This window comes from Euwallacea fornicatus, chromosome 14, assembly GCF_040115645.1.
Source record: "Euwallacea fornicatus isolate EFF26 chromosome 14, ASM4011564v1, whole genome shotgun sequence".
Lineage (NCBI taxonomy): Eukaryota > Metazoa > Arthropoda > Insecta > Coleoptera > Curculionidae > Euwallacea > Euwallacea fornicatus.
Window position 1 is genome coordinate 2280873 of NC_089554.1, and position 15653 is coordinate 2296525.

The following is a 15653-nucleotide window of genomic DNA, read 5'->3' on the forward strand; positions in this document are numbered from 1 at the left end:
CTGAAGTGTACAGAGTAAAAGTGAACACTCAAGATGCACTAATTCAACGCATTAGAAATGCTGCAGCTGCCATTAAAGAAAGACATGAAACAATCAGGAGCGCAACGAATGCTCTTCATAGACGAAGCCGAAAATGTTTAGAAGTTAATTGCGATATTTTTGAACATTTACTATGATATCCAAACGTTAATTTATGGAATTTCTTATGAAATTTATAATTTTTTAAAAATTTATGTTTTAATTTTATTTACGCTATAACTTGTAAACAAACGAAAATCGGATAACAACATTTGAGTTTTTTTTACATTTATTTTTCATGTACAACACGCTCTTGAAGTTTGGCACGATCCTCCCGACTCACCCTGTATACTATAATTTGAGGAATGTCAAATCTCCTTGGTACCTTACGTGTGATATTGGTAGGATGTACTTTGAAAATTGCTATGTTTTCTTAAAGATTCTCAGCGTCAATAGGATCTTGGTTACAAAGTGCTCGATGAGGAAGATTCTGAAAAATGTTCTGTTATTGGGAGCGTGCCCAACGGAACGTTCTAGGAAATGGCGTCCATATTCTCCTACGGCAAAGCGATGAGTAAACATTATATCAGCATGCTCTACGTTGGTAAATATTGTTAAACACTATTTTCAGAGATTTGTCTTTTATTAAACAACATTAAAAACAATTAAGTATCACACATGAACTAAATTTTTGATGGAAATGATCGATCAAGCAAGGTAATTCACATTGTTGTATAGTACCTCACCTATCCATACAATTAGGTAAGTGTTTCTTTAACTTGAAAGAAATTATTATATTCCTGCTGTTAGTCCAAAAGTCGATAGTGTGGTAAGGTTTTTCCTATATTTTGCTGGGGTGTTAATTTAAAATTACCGGCATAACTCTGCTCTCTAATAATAAATATTATGCTACTTCACACGTGGTGTATCTAAATTATTCCGACTTGGAGTTGAAGGATTTGCGAAACTTTTTTACGAATTTCAGTCTAACCTTTGCGGTTTACTTTTAATCTAGTATTAACTGATTAAGATATTTTAGCACAAAAGTTGCTGGCGCATTGCGCTTTTATTCGCATTAAATTTAATCCTGTTTCTCTGCAAATAGCCCTTCGGCATATCAAAGTATTAAATATGAAAACCTTCATCTACCTGGTCGCATATCCCTCATTCTTCACTCAACCAACAGTCAGAAAGCCAATTCGCAACAATCCTTTCGGGCATGGTTGCCATTAAATTATTCAATCGAATCAAGTGTTTCAACCCGGGTTAATCTTAAGCTCATGAATACAAATTCCGGAATTAGTATTCGGAATCCGGTGTTGCGTTCACATCCGGTTTTGACGCTGCCCGGTTCGGAAGCAACATTCTCGCGGTCACTAAACCTGCGATTGTTTTGGCTTTTAATTGGTCATTCGTTTCGATTTCCCGCCACGGAATCCACTGCCAGCTAATTAAACTTGTGAAAGATGGTTCCGATGGAATTGCAGCTTTAGGGTCACAACTCAAAGCTCGTGCTTGGGTTCCAGTGGAGTACGTATGGATATCGGATTGCTTGAAGGCATTGGGTTGCTTAAGTTGTCGGTGTATCTAAGTTTGCTTGAGGCCCGAAAGGTAGGAACTTGCACGAACTCAGTATTAGTACCATATTAGAGATAGTCAAACGACTTGGCAACTTTGCGCATAGCAGGTTATGTAAGGTACCAAATTTCATTGCCACCCAGCGTGTAATCACGAGTCGAGCTTCGGTCTCCAATTGTGTGATGGACAATCTGACCATTAAGTCTTGGAAGCGGATAGTTCCGCTGTACATTGACCACGACGAAAATAAAGAACTGTGTAGACCCTGATGGTTCGTTTTCCTCTTCTTTTCGTCTTCATAGTCGTTGATCGTATCTAGTAGTAGATCTAGGGGATTTTCTGGTTTCACGCTAAGTGCATTTGCCTTTGTATCGAGACGCGCTGTTGCTTTCGTTGAGGAATGCAACAAGACGGTAAAAGAAGGATGGCACGATGTTGCGATTCGCTTTGCTGCCCCGGGAACCACTTTTTTATGTGTTCGCCGGTTGGCACTATCTGATCTGATAGGTCAATCGAGATTGAGCTTTAAATTATTGGCTTGAGAAAGGTTTATATAGAAAAATGCACACTTCATAAGCTAGCAATGACCAATATCTCAAAAACCTCACGAGTTATCGAAAAATCCTGCTGATGATTTTATTCCTTTTTTATTCGTCAAAATTCACTTAATTCCTTAGCAGAACTATCTAAAATTACTTTTCTGATTTGAGAACTCAATAACCAGACTTTAGCTTTCAGTATGTGACTTATCGCACCATAGTTTCCACTTTCCAGCATTTTAATAAAGATTCACAATTATTGATGATGAAATCTGTAGCATGAAATAACGTAGCGCTTAAATCGATTGGAAACGTGTTATACATACAAAAAAATCATTTCTACGACATCGCATCGTTGAAGATCAGATGTTGGAAACCAGAATGGAATTCTCCGAGGTGATGCTGCCTAAATGGGACGAAAATAGCAATTTATTCGGCCACATCATCTTTTCTCATACATTTTTATGAAAATGGATATATCAATCGAAGTAAGAGAAGCTACGTATTGGATGAAAGAAGCACAAACAAAATTCCCTCAGTACGTGTAAAACGAAATCGTTGGAAACCAGTGTGGATTTTTTTAATTGAAGACTACTTGATCACTTAGTAAAAAATGAAATTGTGCCGGCAATTGCTCAAGTGTAGAGCCGCTTTCCGCGTATTTGACATATGTAGGATTTTTCTTAACCGTTAGATAGAACATAGAGGTGAAACTGAATGGGCCCCTCAGATCACCAGACTTGACGCTGCTTGATTATTTTCTATGAGGACTCAATAAAAAACGATCTATGACGCAAAACCGACAAATTTATACGAGCTGAGAAGAACATCGATTGAAGAATGTCATTTTATGACTGTGAAAATGTTAGAAAGTGACTGAGGGTTAAATTTTATGAATTTAACAGTTTTAACTACCATAATCGCAACTGTTCGAACCAGGTAAAACAGATTTTTATACCAAACCACTTCACTTATTAATATCGGATGATTAGCCGCAATATTCTCACAATCTCCGTTAATTAAACAAATTTCCGTTTCTCGAAGAGACCTATACAATGGCGTGTAGGTTACGCACTGTTACCATCATCTTCATTAATTCCACGAGTTGTGTTTCTTCAACGGTTGTGTCAATAAACCTTGCTAACATCTCCAGTTTCTTTCAATATTAATACATCATTAGTGTTAATTATTTTTTGGTTTGAGGACAGCTCTTTCTCATATGTTGCCGCCATGAAATAAGCTGCATGATCCTGCCGCAATTGATTTTTATTTCTAATTGTCGTATGTTGTAATTACCTTATTAACGCATTCCTGAAAAGTCGTCGACACTGCGGAATCACATCAGCTCACATGTGTGATTCTTTCTTTGCACTGTCCTGGTCATCCGTTGTATTTATTTCCATGTGTTTCCTTGTGGAAATGATAATTGCAAGTAATTTGCTCTATTTATATTTATGAGGTCGGAGTTACGGCGTGGAAAACGGTGAATTATTTAATAGAGAAGGGACGATATCAAGTGGTAGTTACTCTGTTTAAGATTGGTTTTGATGATTTCAAGACCGTTGTACCTCGGCTAATAAATATTTAGTTAGGACTTAACCGGAAAAATTGCCCTGGAATTGCAAAGTTGGCACCTGTGAAAAAATCAACATTTTATAAGGTCGTAATGCAAAAATCTATAAAAAGCAATGATGAACTGTTACTAATCTGAACTAAGTCGAGCGATGACACAGCAGCAAATCGACTAGAATTTTTGAACCAGTAAGGTGAAATTCAACGTGAACGCTCTGTAGATTGATATAGCAATTGATACTGATCGCGACTCTTATTACACCTCAAATCTGCCTTGAACCCTATCGTGAATCTTGATGGACAGTGGACGGCATGGCTGACGCTCGGCCATTTGCCGCCCTGCGCGAATGGAAGTTATGCCGTTATGTCGCTATTGCCCCTAAATTTAACTTTTTTCTCGTCTGCCTGGAGCTATTTACCGCCCGCTGAATTTGCCGCCCTGTGCAAATACACATTTCGCACATTGATTGAGTAGCGCCGGCTCTGGTGGGCGGACCGGGATTTTGATTGCCTTGAGAGCATGACTAACAAGTAGGAAATTGAGGATGTGGGATTGGTTGGTATAACATTTTTGAATAAGTAGAGGTGATGGAAGACAATGTCGAGTCCGGGGTAATTCCTGAACAGTGTCATATTCACGTTTACCTAGGAATCGTCATTATGGAAAGCGTTTTCTGCTGCGTTGTTACGTGAAAATAGCCCAAGTATCGAAATCGGGTGTTGTTAATACAACAGACGCTCGATAATATAAACACGCGATAATGAAAATGTTGCGATAATATAAGCGCAAAATTTGCACCATAGGATCAATCGGAACACGCGATAATGTAAACAATGTGTACACTCAATGACGTAAATAGTACTTGGCACACAAAACAAAGCTAGTGATAATAGGAAAAGCAAAAAATCCGTACTCATTTAAAAAATTTAATATCTCTGTTGATTATCACTGTTAAAAACCGCTTGGCTGACTAGCAATATATTTCTGGAATGGTTCCGCAAGCGCTTTGTCCCTAAAGTGTGACAATGAATTTCTAATAACAAATGTTCTACATATTTTCAATTTGAGGATTATTTCATTTTTAGATGAAAAGTTTACATAAAAAAACAGAAACTTTCAATAAAAGCGGTGTGACTATTAGGTAATGTATCAAGTCTTTCTCCAGAGCAACAACTGAACAGTGAGGATGGATCAATTTTTATCATGAACACACCACCTCACGTAACTCCACTAATTCGATCTATGGACCACAACGTAATAAGGCTCGCCAGATTATACAACCAAAATTTTTATTTTCGTCTATCTTATCAAAGAATCCTAAAAACATATCTGAAGCTTTGAAACAGGTAAACTTACGTAAAGCTGTTTTAAATTTGCATATGCCCTATAATACAATTAATCACCAAATTTTTCAAAAATGTTAGAACAATTATATTTGTACCAATGAGCAAGACAAAGATGATATTTCCTTAAACGTAATTAGGGAACAATTGCGATTCAAAGCTGATGTTCTTATCAGTGAGTCATTGGAAGTTCTTGATTTATTGAAAATAGTGAACCCTAAAATTATTTGCACTTTAGGTAATATTAATTTGCGGAAGGACGAAATTCAGACGAACGATGTTAATAAGGAGGAAGACATGGATAGTGAGGACGATGAAGACGGTTTCATTGAACTTAGAAATGTTGTCACTAATGCGCAAGCTATGTAAGTTTTTAACCAAGCTTTAGAATTGGCTGAAAGAGAAAAAATATACACACACAGGATATTTTAAATCTTCGTAAATTATGGGTGCAGACTGTGGAAGAGAATACAAAGTGATAATTACTAAAATTGCTGAATACTTTCTTCTAATTAAAAAATTCTTATTACTATTAAAATATTTGTTTAATTTTTTTATATACAAACGTACACTACATAATAATGTGCAGGTACTTTTTAAGGAAATTCTTTCATTTTGAACAAATTTCAATAATTTATTGTTTTTCTAAGAAATATAAAACTTCACTACTCGTGCTGGAAGGATGGAAAAGCCAAATAAGTTGTCAAAAAACCGTTATTCAAATTAAAAAAAAATTAGCCATTAAATATAAACGTTCCAACAAAACAGCAGTCTCCCTTGCAAGTTGGAGAAAATAAAAAGGAAAGTATTAAAAAAAAACAACGCATTTAAGTAAACTAACATCAATATTTTATATTGTACCCCTTTTGGGCAATAACAACCAAACATTCCTCCATTGAGTCGACTATGCATTGATACCTCTCAACTCGAAATTTATTCCATGAAACCTGGACAATTTTCCACAGATCTTCATTATTGGTTGGTTTTGCTGCTGAAACTCTTTTGTTCACATCTGTCCATAAATGCTCAATAGAGTTGAGGGCCAGAGATTGAACAGGCCACTTCAAAATCTCAACCCTATTATCGGAAAAACTATGCCCTTACTTTTCTGTTCGTGTGCTTAGATCATTATCTTGCATAAAAATTCATCTGATGGGCATATTGTTATCGACATAATGAAGCATTACATTTTCCAAGATATCAACATAAACGACTTGATCCATAATTCCTTCATAATAATATCAGAGAGAGAGATATCAGAGAGATAAATCAGAGTTAAGCCGTAATACGAAAAACAACCTCATACCATTATGGAGGACGCACCATATTTTATAGTTTTTAGAGTATACTTTGGGTTGTATTTAGATTTTGGCGTTCTTCTGACATATTGTCTTTTTGCAGCAAAATCAAAAAGAACAATTTCTTATTAATCTAACCAAAGAGCATTCCTCCATCTAGACGAGGGCCAGGGGTTATGTTCTCTTGAAAATTTTAGGGGGTTGGAGATCTGTCCATCAGTTGATTTAGGAACCTTTCTTGAGCTTCTCACATGGAAATTTATTTCATCCAATCGTCTCCGTACTGCAGAAGTACTCACATTAACTCGATTTTGTGTTTTTATTTGTTTAGATGTTAAGAAAGGAGACACTTTCGCCACCCTCTGTATTCACCTATCATCTATTGACGCTGTTTTTTTTCTACCACGCGTTTCCAGTTTTTCTGCATTTTCCAGAATTGCTAATCATTTTGACGGAATATTTTAATACATTTTGAGTGAGTTTATAACTTTTCCCTTCATTTCTATGTACTAAAATACTGTTTGGCATATCTGTCGTACAATGAGCTTTTCTACCCATAGTATTTCGACTAAAAACCATCCATGCACAATTCAACACTACTATTTAAGTTATATTTACCTTAAATGAAAACTTTCAAGCGTTTACTTAACTATCAAATAAAATTACATAGTACTTTAATGCGTACGACTGCAAATACTCCTATTTTTTGCATATGTATATACATATGAGATTCACATAAAAGGGGAATCTCAAAAAGGTTTCAACATAGGGCGGCTGTAATTTTACCCACTCAGTACAGTATCGTGATAAAGCCTGACATCTATGATTCCCAAAAAGCATTACCTAAGTTAATAACCAAACTCTCTGCAAAACTGCTGTTAGCGCTGCTATTATTTTGCACACCACTGTATTTGTGTATTAACCGTTTCTTTAATAAAACGTTTATTATTTAAATCGTGTTCACTAACATAAACAGTTCGATAATGTGAACCACACTTGGTTTGAATTAGTTTACATTATCGAGCGTCTGCTGTATTAACATTCCCGGCCTTCTCTTAATTACAATTGCAAGTAATTGAAAAAAAATTATTTACAGATCGTAAATGTCAGTATCAAAAATAGCTCAAACGAAAATTGAAAATTAGAACCGTAAACATGTCTGCCCATAAAAACCACTCGTAATATAATATTTCACCTGCTCGAGTAAATATTTCCCCCATAAACGAAATAGTTCCGAGCTAGAAATACAATAAAACATAAAAGCGACTACCGATACCGAATGTGCCGTGAAAACAAACAACTGGCAACGCCGCTGAGCTCAGTTTACTAACAAAACAAAAACGCAGCGCGTTTTTTATGAGGGGTTCTCCTTCGTGAGCACAGCGAACCCGCGATGATGGGTACGGATTCCGTAACTCGTTCATTGTTGCCGCTATCAGTTATGTCTGCGCACTTAAGTCGATAGGCAGGAAGACGTTTCCGTAACTTCTCTTCAGTAGAGTGACTGAAATCGTAGTACGTTTCTAAAGTTTTGGTTCATGGTTCAAGGAGGTGATGGTGATCTTATGTGGTTTGGACTTGTGGAGATAAAGGCAGTTTCTAAGGTAAATATGATTTTCTGCGATTGGCGATTGCTAGGACACTTAACGAACCAAGCGGCTTTGACGGCTGTTGAACTTAAATATGTATGTACGTACCCACATGTTCTGAGGGTGAGCCTTTGTTTAAACCATTGGCGCTTGGAAGCTTTGGAATTAATCAATACAAGTCGATATTTCCGAACATTTTGTCAATATTTACTTAAGTCTATTGAGACGACCTAAGGATTTCAGTCAAGAAAGTTCCGCGTTCTGTATTTTCATAGCGTTTCGGTCAAGTATTACGTTAAGAATACGTGTTGAAATACTACCTTGAAAACACAAGTTGCTGCTCACTACCTTTATTCATTCCTAACATACGTAGAAGAAATGAACATTTTCTAGTTGCTGTCATTGTGTTTCCCACATCGTGTGCTCAAATGTAGTCGTGTCTTGATTGATCATTCACGAAGTGAATTTTCGATTAGGTACATTCTAATTACCCAGGATGTAATATATCATGGAGATATTTCAGGTGGTGATAGCACTCTGCAAAATAATTTAAAAAATGCTTTAGACTCATAGTCAAAAACGCACCATTTTCGATTTATGGAGGTGGCGAAGTTCCAAATTTTTTAAAGGACATTTTCAACAATTTTTATAATTTGGTTTCTGTTCAGATTCATTTTAATTCCAAGAAATTTGACCAAATGATATAAATTGCTTCAGATAGTTGATAGTTGAGTTGAATGATTTTTTGTCCCTCACTACCTTAACATTCTCAATTACATCGATAGATGCTTTGCAAAATTCTACGAAAACGATGAAAGACACGAAAATAGTGCAAAAAGGCCAAAAAGCAAAAGAAGTGAAGAGATAATTTTAATTTGGTGTTAGAATTCGCACAGAGTGTTCGAAGAAAAATACAAAGCATCTGTCAGAAAAATGTGAAACTTTGCCGCCCTGTAAATAGAAAAGGGTGCGTTTTCAAGTTTTTTTTTTTTTTTTTTTAAATTTATTTTGCAGACTCGTTCCCTGAAATATCTTCATTACAGCTTACTACACTCTGTATAGGATTTTTATACTCATCAAAGCGGGACAAGGAACCATACGCAAAATCACGTTCAATAACCTCGTGGGGCTCTTATTTCACCTCTTAGTATATCAGCTTGCCAAAGTCGACTTTAACAGAATAAATTAAAATTAGGGACCACCAACATATACTATTATGGTAATCCCTTACCCACCCGTAAATGTCAATGGCAAAAGTAGAAAATACACCTAAACTTTGCGGATCCATCAGACTTCTAAATATTACAGGTAGCACCGTCTGAAAACTTTAAAAACACATCCTTTAGGAAAAACTTCTTTGCTCATAAATTCGTGCGGTCTCATAAAAAAGTTGTTATGTTCACTTAGGAACTTTAGCACGCAAGTAAAATCCACTGAAAAGGGCTATCAAAAATATTAGAACGAGGGTGGGATGGGACAATTTAAAATATTCTCATTTTAATGGGCTACTGTAGGAGCTTGTGTTAGCTGTCACTAACCTGAGCTGTAACCACTTTAAGCTAAACAAAATTTGCAATGCGAAGCTCGTAATTTATTGTTTGGAATTCCGAACATGATGAATGTCAGGTGGTCAGCGGTGTAGCGGATAGCGGAAAGCAACTTAAAACTGGTATGTTATGTATGGTAAGCATACACAGACATACGGTGAAGTAATAAAGTATATTTACCTCTAACGTCCATTAGAATAATTAAAATTACGTCAGGGTTATAAAGGTATAAAGAAAGGCCATTGCCAAGGGAAAAATGTAGCATTTGCAAAATGCAAGCTATTAATTAAAACATAGTCTATTAGATCATTACCGCGAATAAAAGTACTAGGCACTTACTATTACGGCTATAGAATGTCTAATGGGAGTCTCTCAGATTACGAAATTGATATGACTAAGTATTAATTACGGCTTAAAGTACTTAGTGGAGAATACATTGATAGCTTGAACAATGATTCGAGTTTAACTTCTACTAAGAGTTCACAAAACATGGGCAAGAAAATAACTACGTGGTACTTTAATGATGATGTAAATTGACTTACTTAAAGAGAATATATATATAAAGGAATTTCATGGACGCCAAATTCTTACATGTTGCATCTTTTGAGAAGAGACAAAAGTACCTTTATAAAGCCGTTCATATGTTGCCATCCAGGTTAGTACATTTCTGCGGGTCTTTCAGGTATTGCTGAAATGACGATAACTTGATTGCATCTGTTCATTCTCACTAAACTGATTATCAATTTTATTATTATTTTTAATAACTCAGAAAGCAAAAGGAACTATAGAGAAGCACGTCGGCCATACTCATGTTACAAATTCGTGAATGCTAATGAACCACCCGAAAAATTAAACTATTTCATAACATGCGAGCATTTGAAATCAATATTGATTGTATTATTTCTCTTCGCCTCTTACCCTAGAACTTTTTCAATCACTCAGCTATTTTCCTCCCGATTTATCCAAAACAGAGGAAGGGATGAATTGTCAAGATTATTCGTGACTCCCTAAAAATATTTCTCTTTGACGTTACCTTAGTCTTCGTGAGACTTCAATGAAGGTTAATTTCATACATTTATTCACATACATCATCACACAACAGATCATAGCTACTCAACACTTCGACAAAAAGCATCCGCCTATGTCGTTATAGTCTGATGAAGATGTGTAATATTCATCGAAATAGTAGAGGCTACATAGTAGATGGACTTTCATTCTCACCTTTCGACGAAAACTACTCCAAAAACTGGAAAATAAACATAGATTACAGCATGATTGTGAAGAGGGAGTAGATGTTTTTGTAGTTAAGAAGTCTATTGCTTCGGAAGGCAAGAACTGAAAACGAGCATTGGAGGAAGACGGTGGGACTCACAAAACGAGGAGTTATCACAGGGGAGTATTGTTAGTACTGCCTCTTAGCAGTACGTTTTTACAAAACCACAGATACTTTCTATCCCTTAAATTCGAATAATTTAAACCAGATAAGCTGCCTGACAAAGTCATTAAACAGCAATGATTTATTCTCATCGCTGTATATTTTTATTTGAAACAACCGAGTCATTCGTCCGGCGATCCCAGGGGTGTGCTTCGTCAAATCTGATGGCTTTCAAATGGATACGAATTACCCTATATGGAATAAAGGATAGTGTATATTTTCTATTTATCCGGATAACTCCGGTCGATTTGGGATGACGTTTATTGTGGCAAACGGTTCATATATCTTTTTGCTGATCAGGACTTATAGCATGCCAAAAAAAGGGGGAAAACTGTGAAAATACGTTTAATTATTTAAAACTCTCCCATACAAAAGGCAACGTTATGCATACAACTTTCTCCCCCATACCTTTAGGGGGTTGTCAAGTGTGACGGGTTAAAAAATGGTTTCATGCGTTTTGCAATAGTATATTGCCATGGAATTAATATTTCATAGTCGGTCTACGCAATACCTTCCTTATTGACCAATAATAGGATACGTAGATACGAGGGTATCACATAAATTTATTGTAATGTTTGAACGACGAAATTTAGATAAGCAACCGCATTTGGCACAAAGAAAGTCTTTTTTCAATTAACCAAAATTGGTTTGGAACTTTTTCTTTGCCTACCTAGTAGCCAGATTTAGCCCCCTCAGATTATTCTCTATTCCCAAATTTGAAAAAAATGGCTTAGTGAAAAGAGATTTGCCAATAATGAAGAGGTGAAATCCGAGGTTGAGGCCTATTTTGAAACATTCCAAGTTTCTTATCATAAACGGGGTATAGAAGCTATAGAACATCGCTACGAAAACTGTCTCAGTCGCAAAGGAGGCTATGTTGAGAAATAATGCAATTTTTTCCTATACATTTTTTTTCAAATGTTAGATCGGGTACTTCTGAGACCATTTCGATATTTGACCTACGAAATTCGTTATTTTTAATGTAATTTTGGTGTCCTTTAATATTTTTTTTAACTGCCACTGTGAGAAGACCTAAAGAATGTGATTGTCGACGAGTCCGTCTACATTTTCTCCGTGGTCTGTGCTGTAGAGGGTGTAACATATCATCACAGAGATATTTCAGGGGGCTTCTGGAACTATCCTCGTATTATCGTATAGAACGTTATATTTTTCAAATTATTTGCAAAAATGTAGTGACAGACAAAAGTCGCTTGGATTTCGAAAAAACGGCTTGTTGTACAAATCGTCACAAGAATCTACATGTTCTAACGAAGCTACATGTCTGCGATGTGTTGACCACACGTGGGGAATCAATGTTGTATAAATACGCAGCAGGTCTCCCCAAATAACCAATACTATGCAACATTTGATTGTGAATGGGAGCATTAGCTTTTAGAGTGCGAGTAATTGAAAATAGATAGGAGGCAAAGTAAAAAATCATCAAAGCGCCCTATTTATCCTGGCAAAGAGGGAAAATTCCGTGGCAATCATTTTCCCAATGAAGCTGAGAGTGATTTTGTCAGGACATCAGCGAATAAACTAAGAAAGAATCGCAGTTTCGATGTGTTTCAAAACGACTTGCTGCTTCATCCAGTTCTCCTTAGTGTTTTCATTATTGCAAACAATCGTTAAGTGTCGGCATTGTGATTCGGATATTGTTTTCTCTAGATATAGTGAACGAGCATTTGCGTTTAAAATTAAAGTACAGTGGCAATATGAAGATAGATTTATAAACTCGTATCACATGATACATAACGCATATGAAATTAACCGCTGTTTTATGTATACTATGCGATTAATTGGCATACGCTTACAAGCATTAATGTTTTTGTGGATACGGGAGTATGTTTTCACAAAAATACATATTATATTTTTATAAAAATTATCAGTAAAAGCGTAAACGCTGTGTAGGATATAGCAATTGGAGAAGCTGTAGAAGAAAAGAAAATATTGAATTCTGAAGCTGGATTTCCGGAAAACAAGCTCTCAATTTTTGGCAATGATTCGTAGTCAAAAAGAGAATTTTCTTTTTTTCTAGGTATTACATCTTTAAGCGGAAAATGCTCAAATAAAATCATTGATGCCGTTGTGAAATCGAATTTCTGGCATGCATGCCACGCGTGGAATGGCAAGGAGGAAGATACAGAAAAGTATGATGCTTGGTAGAAGATTCACCAAAAAAACTGTCAAAAAAATCATCACGGCAATGGTGGTCAAATAGAAATAGGTGGCATTATTGAAATGTTTCAACAGTCACTTGAAAATCACAACGTATAATATTCCTTTTATATCGACGACGGAGACGCAAAAATTTTCAAAAATCTACTTAAAACTGTGCCTTACCGTGATAAATTCCTGTGAAAACAGAGAATGCGTGTTACACGTAAAACCGAACATATTGGAGGCTAAAATAAGCTAAAAAAGCAGCTTTCGCTACTGACAAATACACAGAGACAGGCTGATAATAAGGATCAGAAAACAAAGCAAACAAAAAAAAAACAATCAAAATCTGAACCGAAAACTGCGACTTTAAAGACCAAAGTAATAAAATGTTTGATGTTGTATTATGGATTAACCATTTAACGTCATTCTACTTTAATGGAGTACATGCGCAGAGCAATATGGACCACCTTTTATCACAAAACTTCTACGGAAAAATAGTCTCAGCTTCAACTTTGTCTTGAAAGAACTGACAACAGCATAAAACCAAGTAAACTACGTATTTTTATCCAGCTGCTTTCGATGAAGAAACTCAACAGTTGTTAATGTCAATCTATGAAGATTTGAATCAACACGATCTTTTCGAGAGATTTAGATAGCAACACGCAAAATAGAAGTTTCAACAAAAAAGAGTTTCCACTCTTGCGTTTGAATCTAACCACGTATTTTGCAGTCAGAAAATTTTGAAAATTGCCATTCGTACTGTTGCATGGATATTTAACAAAGGCCACGCCCTCATTTTGAAGATTTTCGAAACTATGGGACGCGTAATTGGTCCACAAAGGTTATATTATTTTATTCGTGGGTACAACGATGGGCGCGTTCACCGAGCAGCCCAGCGCAGCTCCGATTCATCGAAAGAAGCTCCTATCGCCAAAAAAGAGACCAGAGAAGCTGAAGATGAATTTTATCATACAGAAAAAGGGCTCATGTATGGTCCTGGCATTGCTGATTAGTTGTAAAAGTAAGTTTCCTTATGAGTTTTTCATTTGAAAACTTTGAACGTGTTTTTCTCAACTTGACATTTTTATACCTGGTGCAGGTGATTACTCAAAAACGGCTGAGCATATCGACTTTAAAATTTAACACAATGTTCAGCATATTTATGGCTATCGTTCGCACCGCAGTCATGTTCGAATATTGATTCTAACGCATAATTTTACTTCATATATAGCAGAAGCATAGGTATCTTGTTTATTTTTACAAAAAATGCCGCCATTTTGTTAATTTACTGTGAGATTTGAAAACTTTGATACGGGCAATAACGACTGTGACAAACATTAAGGACCCATTTCGACATTCTGTCTCAGACGCCTAGGAAAGCCAGAGTTGCCTGTACCAGCAGAATTAATATTTTTTGAGCGATGTGAATTTTATTGAGCGATGTGAGTTTTATAATTAAATAACAACATATTTTTTAATTACAAAAAAATAACAATTCTACTGTCCTTAATTATACCTTTCTAACGAAGAAAGTTTGTCAGATTTATGGATTAATCATTAATTTTCTGTCATAGCGCGGACCACTTTTATAATCCTTCAGAGTGGTGCTCCTCGCTATTATTCTACTCAAAACTATCGTATAAATTCCTCGCGTAGATTGAAAACGCCGTAGCGAAATTATTAAAACATATTTGCGACCATCTGGTATCAAGAGAAAATACCTCCTAATAGACCTACCTAGTATATGTGGTTGTTCCACCCAGGACGTTCCCTTAATGATACAGCGGCCTCTCTCTCAGCGATAGTACTTCACGTACAGATATGGTTATACCAAATAAGACCATCATCGATGGCCCCTAGCGGACTAGTACCAGCGGAGCGAAAAAAAAAAACGCGTTCCTGCCTTGGTCTATAAGAGTCTATCATTGAACTTACACGATTTAACCTTGAAGTACCAGCGTACTAAAGCCTGATCTACGCAAAGGTACAAAGACCTTAGGTAGTGAAGGAATTGAAAGTCATGGACGTACCTTGAGAATGCTGACCATTTCACAGTGCTTCATGTGGGAAATGACGTTTTGGCATTAAGATAGGTAGTGCAGGGCAAGTGTGGAGATGTGGACTGGTTAATTAGTAATTCCCTTAAGGCCGAAGAGGAAGTTTTAGCTAAAGCTGACGAGTCGCCAGTGGTGAACTCTACGATAAACTGGAATGCTGGTATTATTTAAAACGTAATAGGAACAAAAAGCCCAAACGGGTCGTGATCATGAAACTCGAATAAAGAGGCAAAGACAAGTTTATTTACATGTTAAATTACAAGATGCTTCAAGTAACTTCCTTTGTTCAAACAATGAAAATTGCCGTTTGAGCTAGCACAGGACTATTGAGAAACTATTTGAAAACGGGCAGAATTTCCTTCATATTAACTGATGATCTACTCTAGCAAGCAAAACGTCAGCTTTAAGGCGTCCGTATCCGAAATCAAACATACTTAAATCCTCTCTGTGACAATCTTTGACAAGTTCTCGCCGGAATTGGAATGCTTCCAAAAGATTAAAGCCCTCAAACAA

General features: G+C 36.2%; 1 protein-coding gene across 5 annotated transcripts in view; it reads left to right on the plus strand.

Annotated features, from left to right (window-relative positions):
• Positions 1-15653, plus strand: part of heph (polypyrimidine tract-binding protein 1 heph) — a 311014-nt gene that overhangs the window by 212332 nt on the left and 83029 nt on the right. Inside the window, exon 1 of one of the 5 annotated variants that reach the window (XM_066289864.1) lies at positions 7776-7953. The exons of the other annotated variants lie outside the window; for them this stretch is intronic. Within the exon in view, the coding sequence (XP_066145961.1) occupies positions 7888-7953 (66 nt within the window). The 5' untranslated portion in view covers positions 7776-7887. Of the gene's footprint in view, positions 1-7775; positions 7954-15653 lie in introns of those variants that run through there. 5 annotated transcript variants of the gene reach the window in all.